The sequence below is a fragment of the Chinchilla lanigera genome, unplaced genomic scaffold (assembly GCF_000276665.1).
Source record: "Chinchilla lanigera isolate Chin_1 unplaced genomic scaffold, ChiLan1.0 scaffold00023, whole genome shotgun sequence".
Lineage (NCBI taxonomy): Eukaryota > Metazoa > Chordata > Mammalia > Rodentia > Chinchillidae > Chinchilla > Chinchilla lanigera.
This window is the reverse complement of record NW_004955424.1, coordinates 27,876,218-27,887,747: the sequence shown is the minus strand read 5'-3', so window position 1 is coordinate 27,887,747 and position 11,530 is coordinate 27,876,218. Positions and strand designations below refer to the sequence as shown.

At 39.9% G+C, this 11,530-nt stretch overlaps 1 protein-coding gene across 1 annotated transcript in view; it reads right to left on the bottom strand.

Annotated features, from left to right (window-relative positions):
- The window catches only part of Clhc1 (clathrin heavy chain linker domain containing 1), a gene marked incomplete in the record, with an annotated part of 97,359 nt that overhangs the window by 35,476 nt on the left and 50,353 nt on the right, over positions 1-11,530 (bottom strand). The window contains 1 exon segment of the mRNA XM_005385783.2: positions 4,767-4,941. Coding sequence (XP_005385840.2) covers positions 4,767-4,941 — 175 coding nt within the window.

Genomic DNA, 11,530 nt, shown 5'->3' with positions numbered 1-11,530 from the left:
TGAGTTCGGTTCCCGGTACCAGAGAAAAACCAAAAAAAAAGGAAAGTGTGGTAACACTGTTATTTTTTAAATTTTGTTACAGATTTATAAGCAGCACTAGGAGAAAAGGACATGACTGTACTTATTAAGGGAGACTGAAAGAAGCAGTTCATTCTTGATAGCTCGGGTGAATAGATTTCATTTGTCATCAGTTTTTCCCCAAGTGCTGGGAGTGGAACTCAGGGGCTCATGCATGCTAGGCAGGTACTCTACAACTGAGCCATACTGGCCCATTTGTCAGCATACTTTAATACTCACCTTCACGTACAACTGAAGCAAAACATCTGTGCTACCATAGTGACTCCACCTCGACACCACCAGCATGAGCCAAAAGAACAGTTGGATGAGATTAAAACTCCTAACTACTGGTTATAGGGAAATTGTGCTTTAGTTGTATTTTTTTTAATTAATGGCTACAAAAAATAACATTAGTGTCTGTATACAATGAATAAATTGCTGATAACACTAAAATGAAATCCTGAAACTGCTACAAAATGTCTCTACGAAAATTCAGAAAATAAAGCCCTCTGTGTTTACTGGGGTGGGCAGCAGAAAAGCGGGTCTACAATGAGAAGACAACTTGAGTGCAAATCAATGATCTGTTAAGCAATTCCTCGACTACCACACTTAAATACCAAAACAAAGGTTCCAACACATATAGTCCCAACACCTCCTGAAAAGGGACAAGTACATCAGAGTCAACACAGTGGCTACAATACCAGCAGAAATGAATAGTTCCAGTATCTTAGTATTAATACCACTGTATTTTAGTACACTGTGTACATTTAGTACATTGTGACCAGTTCATTTTAGTATTAATACCACTACTAATACCTCTTATTAGTACTATTATTAATTAGCCTCCTATTGATACCATTATTTTCTCTTTCAAATGGTCACCACTATGATGCTGCTCCATCTGTAACAATGCAGGACTGGAAAATGGGCCTAGAAACTTCCATCTCCTCCTCAACTCCCAAACACCTCATCATACTCTGTTTTCCTAAAGTTCTCCTGTGCGCTCTTACACCCCAACTACCAACTCTATAAGGAGTCTTTTGGGAACTTCTAACAGTGGGTCTGGGAGCAAACAGGGTCATATCAAGTTAAAAACCTTCTGCATAGCAAAAGAAACAACCAACACAATGAAGAGACAACCTACAAGAGGGAGAAAAAATCCTGCCAGCTATTCCTCAGAGAAATGACTAGTATCTAGACTATACAAAGACCTCATAAAAATAAGAGCCCACAAAACAAAAGATGCAATCAAAAGATGGGCAACTGAAATGAATGGACATTTCTCAGAAGTAGATGACCAATAAATATATGAAAAAAATGTTCAATACTTTTGGCAAATTAAAAGAATACTGCCACACCATCTTACTCCAGAAAGGGTAAGTTTTATCAAGAAATGAAATAATAACAAGGACTTGGAGAACACGAGAGTACCAACACCGGACGACTCAGAGGTCGAGCTGACTGGGGACACGACAGCCATTCAGGAGCTGGAAACCTTGCACAATACCTGGGGAGACTGCCTGGAGGCCATTCTTCCCCTAACTGTACAGGCTGCAGTGGAGAAGCAAGTGGAGCTCCGGAAGTCTGCACCAAGACTTCATGGATTACATGGGTGCCCAATATTCAGATTCTGAAGAACCACCCTCATGGAGAAGGTATGTGTCTAGGTTACCTGCCTGGGACACTTCACACCTGATAATGCTGAGACTGACTAGCAGGCTGAGAACTTCGTCCACATGTTCCTGCCGCCTGTGTTAATGGTTGGGGAGAGGACACTAAGTGGTTGCGGGGTCCCAATGCGCTGGGAGACCAGAGAGAACACCCCTCTGCTTTCTTAGGGAAGAGGCACTGGTAAAGCATACTTCCCTGGATCCCAGGTCAGTAGAGGGACAAACTATTCTTAAAGGTAAGTTTATTACTCAGTGAGCCCCAAATAGTAGAAAAAAGATACAAAAAATGGCTTTTGCCCCAGATAGCTCACTTGAGATGTTAGTAAGAATTGCCTCCTCAGTATTTTATAGCCATGACGAGGAGGTGGTCAAGGAGAGAAAACAAAGAGACCAAGAAAAAACAGCTGCCTTTGTTGCAGCACTAAGAGAAACAGAGCCTAAGTATGATTCTCGGGGCCCCAAGAACTTGTCAACTACATTCATCTGCTATCACTGTCAAAAGCCAGGCCATCTCAAGAGGGACTGCCCTAAGAAGCCCCCTGGGCCATGCCCTGACTGTAAAGGTGACCACTAGAGGTCGGACTGTCCTCTGAAACAAAGGCCCCAGAGCTCAGACCCCTCCTACCAGCTGGTCCAACAGGAATGAAGGGGCCCAGGGCACACTCTGCCTTCTCCCTCTGGCCAGACCATTATCTCCAAGGAGGAGCCCTGCGTAATCATGACTATAGAGGAAAAAGTAAACAGCCTATTGCTGGACACTGGTGCTAGTCTCTCGGTCCTTCTTTTCAATCCTGGCCTTCCTTCTAGTGGTCACACCTCAGTGAAAGGAGCCACTGATGAGGAGGTAATCTGCTATTTTTCACAACCCTTAGGGTGTAACTACCTGTTAGATCTTTCTTGCATATCTGTTTTCCTGAGAAACCACTTTGAAGATACCAACATGTATTACAGCAGCCATTGATAATTTCCTACCAATCTGTCCATAACTCTGTAATGTTTCTATTGCTGCTATGCTATTTCGTAAATGGATGTATGTTTATTACTATGTGTTTTCAACAACCATTGAGAATAGTCAATGATTATTTGATTGATCACTCATGTATAGCGCTATTTGTTTTCCCTAGAAACCACTTTGAAGAAACCAAAGTACAGTACAACAATCATTGATAATTTCCTACCATTTTTGTCTGTAACTCACTATTATTTGTCTATTTGTTTTCCTGAGAAACTATCTTGAAGATACCAATAGGTAAAATAACAACCATTGATGATGTCCTACCACTTTGTCTGTAATTTGGTAAATCCCCTATTACTAAGTTATCCTTCTTTCACTCTTTAAAATAAAAAAAGAAAAGAAATAATAAGTACTCCTTGTGGGAACGTAAGTTGGTACAACCACTATGGAAATCAGTATGGAGATTCCTGAAAAAAACAGAAATTCCATTTGACCCAGCTATTCCCCTTGTAAGTGAGAGTTAAAGACATGATATTACATGATCCATGCACACCCATGTTTATAGCAGCACAATTCATAACAGCTAAATCTTGGAAGTAGCTTATATGTCCATCAACAGATGATGGATGAAGACAATATTTATATACAATGGAGTACTATTATGCCGTAAAGAAAGATAGACTTGAGTCATTGCAGGAAGATGGATGCACCTTGAGACCATAATGTTAAGTGAAATAAATCAGACACACAAGCTTAAATACCACAAAACACAAATAAGGAGCAAAATAAAAGATAGATAAAGGGAAGTAGGGAAATATATTTTATCCAAATGGGAAGGGAATCAAGAGATGGAGCAAAGAACAAGAGGAAGGAAAAGAGATTTAAAAAAAAAGAATTAACGTGTTATATGCATGTACCCATTCCTAAAAGTAATACAGTCAGTATGTAATGTAAACATGTACTAATAAAAACTGAAAAAATAAAATTGTTTTTATAAACTTATCAACCCATATACTTTACATATGTATACTGTAAAGCTATATCTCAATAAAATTGTAAAAATTAAAATTATAGACCTAAGACCAATCATAACAGAAGCTCCAATTGGTCCCACTAACCCTCCTCTTCTAAATTTCCCCAAGAATTATGATCACAGAACCCTGAAGACGCTGTGCCTGGATGGAGTGAATTTAACATGAAAAACAAACAGAACTACATTGTGCAAATGATTGACTGGTAGAGACGCCACTAAAATGCCCCATCTAAACCCTTCACATTGGGCCACTCCCCACTTTCCAGCTTCTCTGGGTGGTGGCCGCCAGCTGTTCATAGGGCCCTCCCTCCTAGAGCATATGCTCCTGGCTGGTGGAAGCCACGTTGGCCCCTGAGCATCTATGTGCTCCCCGCTCCTCTCAGTAGCCCACAGCCCTCTGCAGTCTGATAAAGAAGCATAAAAGACCAGTCCCTGCAACAAGGGAGAACAGCTCTGCAGTATGATTTATGCTCCAGAGCCATCCTTTATAAATTAGGCCAAGCAGACTTTGTCTGAGGCCATGGTCACTTCCCTACTCAGCGTCACTCAGTCCTTAATAGGCATTTCCTGAGAAGGCCTCCCTCTATCAACCCTGTTTACCCAAATTCCTGTCTTCAAGAAGCCACCTCTGTCTATCCTTGTTGGTTTATGTGTTCTTCTAAATGTTACCTTGGTCCATGTTCTTCCAGCTTGCGTATCTCCTGGGTTCATCTTTTATACAAATCCCATAGTCTGTCTGGAACCAGGTTCCTGCCTTTCCTTCCCAAGCAACTGTGACACTGACGGCGCTTCTCCATCCTTATTGTCTAACTTCCATCTACCATGAAGTTGTCAAGAACCGTTTTGTGAACTATCGTGAATCAATTCTTGATCTAGTCTCACTGCAACTGGTCTTCATTACTCCATGAATCCCTAGTAAGTATTTTCTTAATTAATTATCATAAGGTCCTAAAATACATGCTCAAATAATGTGTTGATAATAAAATTTATAATTTTGAGGACTATATTAACCAGATATGAAAATTTTAGTTAAAAGTTGAATTTTGCTTACCTTTCCTGGGTGATCCAGTTGACAACTAAATCTAGCCGTTTCTCAGACAGTCCACATTTGATTCCTTCCAAAGTTAGATATGCATCAATGGGATATCTAAAAGCACGACTTGTGCTAAATATAGCCTCAAAATATAAGAGCAATGGAAGAGGCTTTCCTCTTATTTTCCCAACAGCTACAAAAGAAAAGTTTTGAGTCAGATACCTTAAGAGATAGTTTGCTTTTTCTAATTTCAGATTAGTATTTTCATCTCTTTATATTTTCTACAGTTTTAAACATATGTATAGATTAAACTTCATGCCATGGATAAGTAGCTTTATGCATGCCATGTGAAGGTGGAGGTAGAGATTACTCTGTCTCTAAACCAAGAGATGCCAAAATTTGCTGATAGATCCTCAAAGCTAGGAGATCTCCTTGGGAGCCTCCAGGAGGAACCAAACCTGCTGACACCTTGATTTCAGACTTCTGGCTTCCTGAACTATGAAAACTTAAATTTATTTTCTAAGTCACAGGACTGTCCTATTAGTAGTGCAAATCTGCCACAATCAATGAAAAACTATGACTTGAATGGAGAAACAAAAGACACAGTTGCAAGTACACTAAGGATAAAATTGCTCAGGAAACTATGTTGCTCTATGACCTGTCAAATTAAACCAGTATAAAACTGGTGGCCAGAACGACTGTTTACTCAGACACCCTGTGCAGAACAGGCAGGTGCTGCTGCAAGTTACTCCGGGCTGCACAGACACAGAGCTTCCAGGCCATCTTTGCCCTCAGTGACCCCACTTTACAAAGCAGTTTGTGCCATGTTGAGTGCAAGTGCTGAGGGAGAATAACTTGGCAGTGTGTCTGTGCAACAAATGGCCACCAGACACTGGATACATCAAGCTCATTTAAAAACCCTAAAACAAGTGTGGTGGTGTGTTGGAGACCACTACAAAGTGGCTCTGAGCAGCATTTAATATTAACCAATTGGCTTTCTGTGTTTACTTGTGAGTTGTCTGAAGCTCAGGTACCATGTCTGGGGATGGGCAGTGGACTCATAGTAAATGAACCTCTAAGAGTCACTGATTGCCGCTGAGGCCTACATTGGCCTGTGAAGCTGTGATGCCTGAAAGGTCAAGATAAGGCCACAGCTGAGGACTTCTGGCTCCAGCCCCAATTGACTTAAAGGGGACTGTAGTTGCAGGCATCTGACTCCTGCTGTGAAGGCCTTCCTGGTGATAACTCAGTTCTTTTAAATTAACATAATGTATTACTTGGAAAAGTCCTGCCCAGATTCCCACATTTATTGAGTATCCCCCTCCTTTGTTTGAAAACTACATAAATACGGGCCACCCAGAGAAGTCTTTGTCCAAACTCAGAGAATATTGAGGCTGTAAGAGACTTAGTCCCTCCTAGAGCCCCAAAATCATTTCAATTGTCTCATTTATTTAAGCCTTCACTGTCCACTTGCTTGGGAGATTGGGGGCCTGATCAGCCCACAATAACTAAGGGTTATTTAACTAGATGGTGGCATACACCTGTAATCCAGCACTTGGAAGGCTAAGGCAGGAGGATCTCCATGAGTTCAAGACCAGCCTGTGCTACATAGTGAGACCGTGTCACAAAAAAAAAAAAGGAAAAAACCCTACCACAAAACAAAACACCTTCCACCTACATAGCACAATCATAAGGGATAAACTAATAAATTCATCACGATAATAAAAAAATACTACCTGTAAACTTATCAAATTAAATCAGGGGAACATGGACACATGACATATGAACTTATAGGACATACCAGAATCATATAAAAAGGGGACACACAACACAGGGGTAGGGCGGTGCCACATGCTGGCCTGTCATTTCATCAGACCACGTGCTGGACGCATTCTGAGGTCAACAGGTGAACAAATTCCAGTTCTCAAATTCCATTTCTTGGGCCTGCAGTTTCAGCTCCCCTTGCTCTCCCTTCAGGCTGCAGTGCACTCAGTGTCTGCTGTCCAGACTTGGGCTTTGAACCAACTCTGCGATTTCAACAAGCCCATACCTCAAACAAGCTCTGGTGTGTAAGTGTAATTGGCCACCTGTGGTGACTTTTCAGATCTCTGGGCTTTCTGCCTTTGCTTTTAGTTCTGCCTCTTGGAATCCTGCAGCTGCTGTTAAACTGTTCTTAGATGTTCTGCAACCTGTGTATTATTGTGCAAAGCATGATGTGTAACGTGAGTTCCACAGATATTAGCAACTAAGATTATAATAAAAGAACCTACGATTGCAGGGCATGGTGGCTCACACCTGTAATTCCAGCACTCAGGAGGCTCACAAAAGAGGATCCAATGGGAGTTCAAGGCCAGCCTGGGCTGCATAGTGAGTTCAAGGCCAGCCTGTAAGACCCTATGTCAAAAAACCAATCAATCAGTCAAACAAACTATGATTGACTGGCTCACAGGCCATAAAGTGAAATCTTGAGTACTCAGCCAGACAAGGCTGATAAAATTGATGTAGCTTACAAATATATTATTATTCAATAAAGTCTGTCATTGTGGAAAGACACAAATGTGTCCAATATATGTTAATGGCTAGATCACTCATGACACACTCTAACTTTGTTTTTTTGTTTTTTGTTTTTGTTTTTTTTCCAGTACCGGGAATCGAACTCACGACGTTGCACTTGCCAGGCAGGTGCTGTGCTGCTGAGCTAAATCCCCAGCCCGACACACTCTAACTCTGAAAATAATTCAGTAAGAACGACAAAATGGGATCTTGAAATTGATAGGTAGGGTTAGCCAATGATCAAAGAGGGTATCTCAAAAATTCAAAATGAATTGTAATCATGCTGATTATTTAGTTATATTAGCATGACTAAAAAATCAGCATGATTCTAACTAATTTTTAATTTAAACTGATATGTAAATTATGAATTTGAGTTGTTTCTTTTTTTTTAAACAGGGTCTCATTATGTAGTTCAGACTGGCCTTGAACTTGCTATGTAGCATAGGCCAGCCTCAAACTCACAGCAATCCTCCTACCTCAGCTTCCCAAGTGCTGGCATTATAGGCATGTGCCACCATGCCTGGCCTTAATTTGAGTTCTTAACCCATCAGATTATTTTTCTTTTGTGAACCAAAAATATCCTATTTCTCAGATTTTTATTTAACTTTCCTCTTCAGGGAAGATGTAACACTAATACTCTTCAAGTTCTGTGATGAAACTGAAAGGGATACAATACTCCCAAAATCATTCCTAAAAGCCAGCATTACTACTCAGATTCCAAAACCAGACAAAGATCAACCAAAAAAGAGAACCACAGGCCAGTATCTTTAATGAATACAGCTGCAAAAATTCTCAACAAGACACTGGCAAACAACATGCAATGAATCATTCAAAAGAATGAAATTGGACTCCTACACCTCATACCATATACAAAAACAAAGTAAATTATAGACCTAAATACATAAAACTCTTGGAAGAAAATGAAGGGGCAGATCCTTGTAACCTTATGTTAGACACAGATTTCCTAACTACAACACCAAAAGCATACTCATAAAAGATATGATTAGAATATTAGTCTGGTTTCCATTATTATTATTATAATAAAATACCCAAGGCTGGACATTTTATAAAGAAAAGAGGTTCACTTATAGCTCACAGGCTGGGGATATAGCTCAGTGGCATAAGCACCCATGTGGCAAATGTAAGGTCCTGAGTTTGATTCCTGGTACCAAAAAAAAATCTAAAAAAAAACCTTACAGCTCACATTTCTGGAGGTTCAAGGCATGGGTCCAGCTCAGTTATGATGATAACTTCCTGGTGGATGGCAGAAAATTATAAAGACAGGAATTCCCGTAAGAGGGAAGTATCACTAGGTAAGATGAGAAGGCAGACAGATGGAGAGAGGCCAGTCTGGTTCTTTAATATTAACCATTCATAAGAACAATGAACTCAGGGGCTGGGGATTTAGCTCAGCAGCACAGCGCCTGCTCGGCAAGCACAAGGTCTTGAGTTTGATCCCCGGTACCGGAAAAAAACAAAACAAACAAACAAACAAAAAAAAACAACGAACTCACTCTCTGAGATCAGCATCCATCCCTCCTGAGTGCTCCAGTAACCTAGGCCACTAGGTCTCACATCTAAAGGACCTCTCACCTCTTAATATTGCCATAGTAGTGACCAAACTTCTAACACATGAAATCTTGGGAATACTCTATCTAAACCAAGGCAATTAGTAAGTTGGACTTCATCAAAATTAAAAGCTTCTGACTTTAGAAAAGTCAAAAAGGCCAGGCGTGGTCGCACACATGTGAAATCCCAGCACTCGGGCGGCTGAGGCAGGAAGATCGCTGCAAATTTGAGGCCAGCCTGGGCTACATAGTGAGTACAAGGCTGGTCTGTACTACATAGCAAGACGCTGTCTCAAAAAAACCCAAACAAACAAAAGTCAAAAAGAAAAGAAAGTAAAGTAAAAAGACAATCTGTAGACTGGAAGAAAATATTTGCAACCCAACTAATAGGATTTTTTTTCACACAAGCTCTCACTAGTAGGCCCAGGACTTAAATTTAAGATCTTCCTGCATCAGTTTCCAAAGGTCTGTAATTATAGGCATATACTACCACACCCAGCAAATATAGAATTTTTACTTAGAACAAATAAAGAACTCTTGCAATTCAATAATAAAAACACAAACAACAAAATTTTTTTGGTACCAGGAATTGAACTCAGGACTTCACACTTGTCAGGCAGGTGCTTATGCCACGGAGCTATATCCCTGGCCATAATTTAAATACAAATAAAGAATAAACTTTTCTACAGATTGCCATAAATTCAAGGCTAGCCTGGTCTATATAAGGAGACCCTGTCTCAACAAAATAAAACAACAGACCATATTAAGTGTTGATACGGAGGCAAAAATGTTGGAACCTTTATACCTTTTGCTTTCTTTCTTTCTTTCTTTCTTTCTTTCTTTCTTTCTTTCTTTCTTTCTTTCTTCTTCCTCTTCCTCTTCTTCTTCTTCTTCTTCTCTATCTATCTCTATCTCTCTTTCTCTCCCACCTTTCTTCTTTCTTTCTTTCTTTCTTTCTTTCTTTCTTTCTTTCTTTCTTTCTTTCTTTCTTTCTTTCTTTCTGTTACTAGAGACTAGACCAGGACCTTTACACTAAGCTATATCTGCAGGAACCCCCTTTTAAAATTTTGAGAAATGGTCTCACTAAATCACTAAGCTGCCCAGTTTGGATCTGAACTTGCAGTTCTCCTGTGTCAGCCTCCTAGACTGCTGGGATTATAGGTGTGTACCACCACACCAGGATCCTTAGAAATTTATGATAGGAATGGAAAATGGTATATCTAAATGTTTAGAAGTTTCTAAATTGTTTCACAGAGTTCACCCCTAGATATCTACTTAAGGGAATTTAAAATATATCTATATAAAAACTGGCACACAGCCAGGCATGGTGGCGCATGCCTGTAATCCCAGCACTTAGGAGGCTGAAGCAGGAGGGGATCATTGTGAGCTTGAGACCAGCAAGGGCTACAAAGTGAGCTCAAGGCCAGCCTGAACTGCATAGCAAGACTCTGTCAAAAAAACAAAACAACAACAAAAAAACAATGTAGTATATCCATATAACAGAATATCAGGCCATAAAAAGGAATGAACTACTGTTACTTGCTGCAACATGAATGAACCTCAAAAACATGCTAAGTAACAGAAGACAGTCCAAAAAGACCACATATTGTGTGATCCTATTTACATGAAATCTCCAGAATAGACAAATCTACACACAGAAAGTACATTGGGAGTTGCCTACGAATTGGAGGGGGTTCAAGAGCGAGGAATTAATAAGCACAGGTACAATTAATGAGTACATTTTAAAAAATAATAAACATATTCTAAAATTAGATTATGATATGGATTTACATCTCTATCATTACAGTAAAATCACTGACTTTTGTAGAGTTTCCCTCAGGAAGGCAACACATTATATTAGTATGTTAAGGACAAAACCCACATAATCAACTCAATAAATTTAGAAAAAGTATTTTACAAATCTAACATCCATTCCTGATCTAAATCTCATCAACCATGGATACAAGGGAATTTCTCTAACCTCATAAAGGACACTTATGAAAAAGCCTACAGTTAATATCATACTTAATAATGAATACCTTACATGCTTTATCCCTAAGGTCAAGAACAAGGTAGAGGTATCCATTCCCACCACTTCTGTTTAAAGCTACAATGGAGGATCTAGACAGCACAACAAAAAAATTAATAGACATCTCCTGTCTCGGTTACTTTTGTCTTTCTGGGACAAAATACCTGACGCCTAAAATTAAGGAAGGAAAGGTTTATTTATCTTACAGTTTGTGGAGGTTTCAGTCTATAGTCAGCTGGCTCCAAGGCAGGGTGGCATATGGCACAGGGCAATAGGTCACGGCAGCAGAAAATAGCAAAAGCAACAAGAGCAAAAAGAAGAAAAGTGGGTGGGAACAGCAAGCTTCTTTTCCCCCCTTATAGTATGCAAGTTATCCATACCAGAGTAGGTGTTGCACTCACCCCCCTAATCCCAGCATTGGACCATGGATCAATCATAAACTCTAGACGCCTGCACCCATGACTGCTTGAGGCTTCGGGGGTACATCCAGACACAAACCATAACATCTAGACTGAAAAGTAGAACTGTCTCTACCCGTAGATGATATGATCATCCCATATACAGCATTCTAAGAAAGCTACAATAAATGTATTAGAATAAATGATTTTAACAAATTCAAAGTATACAATACC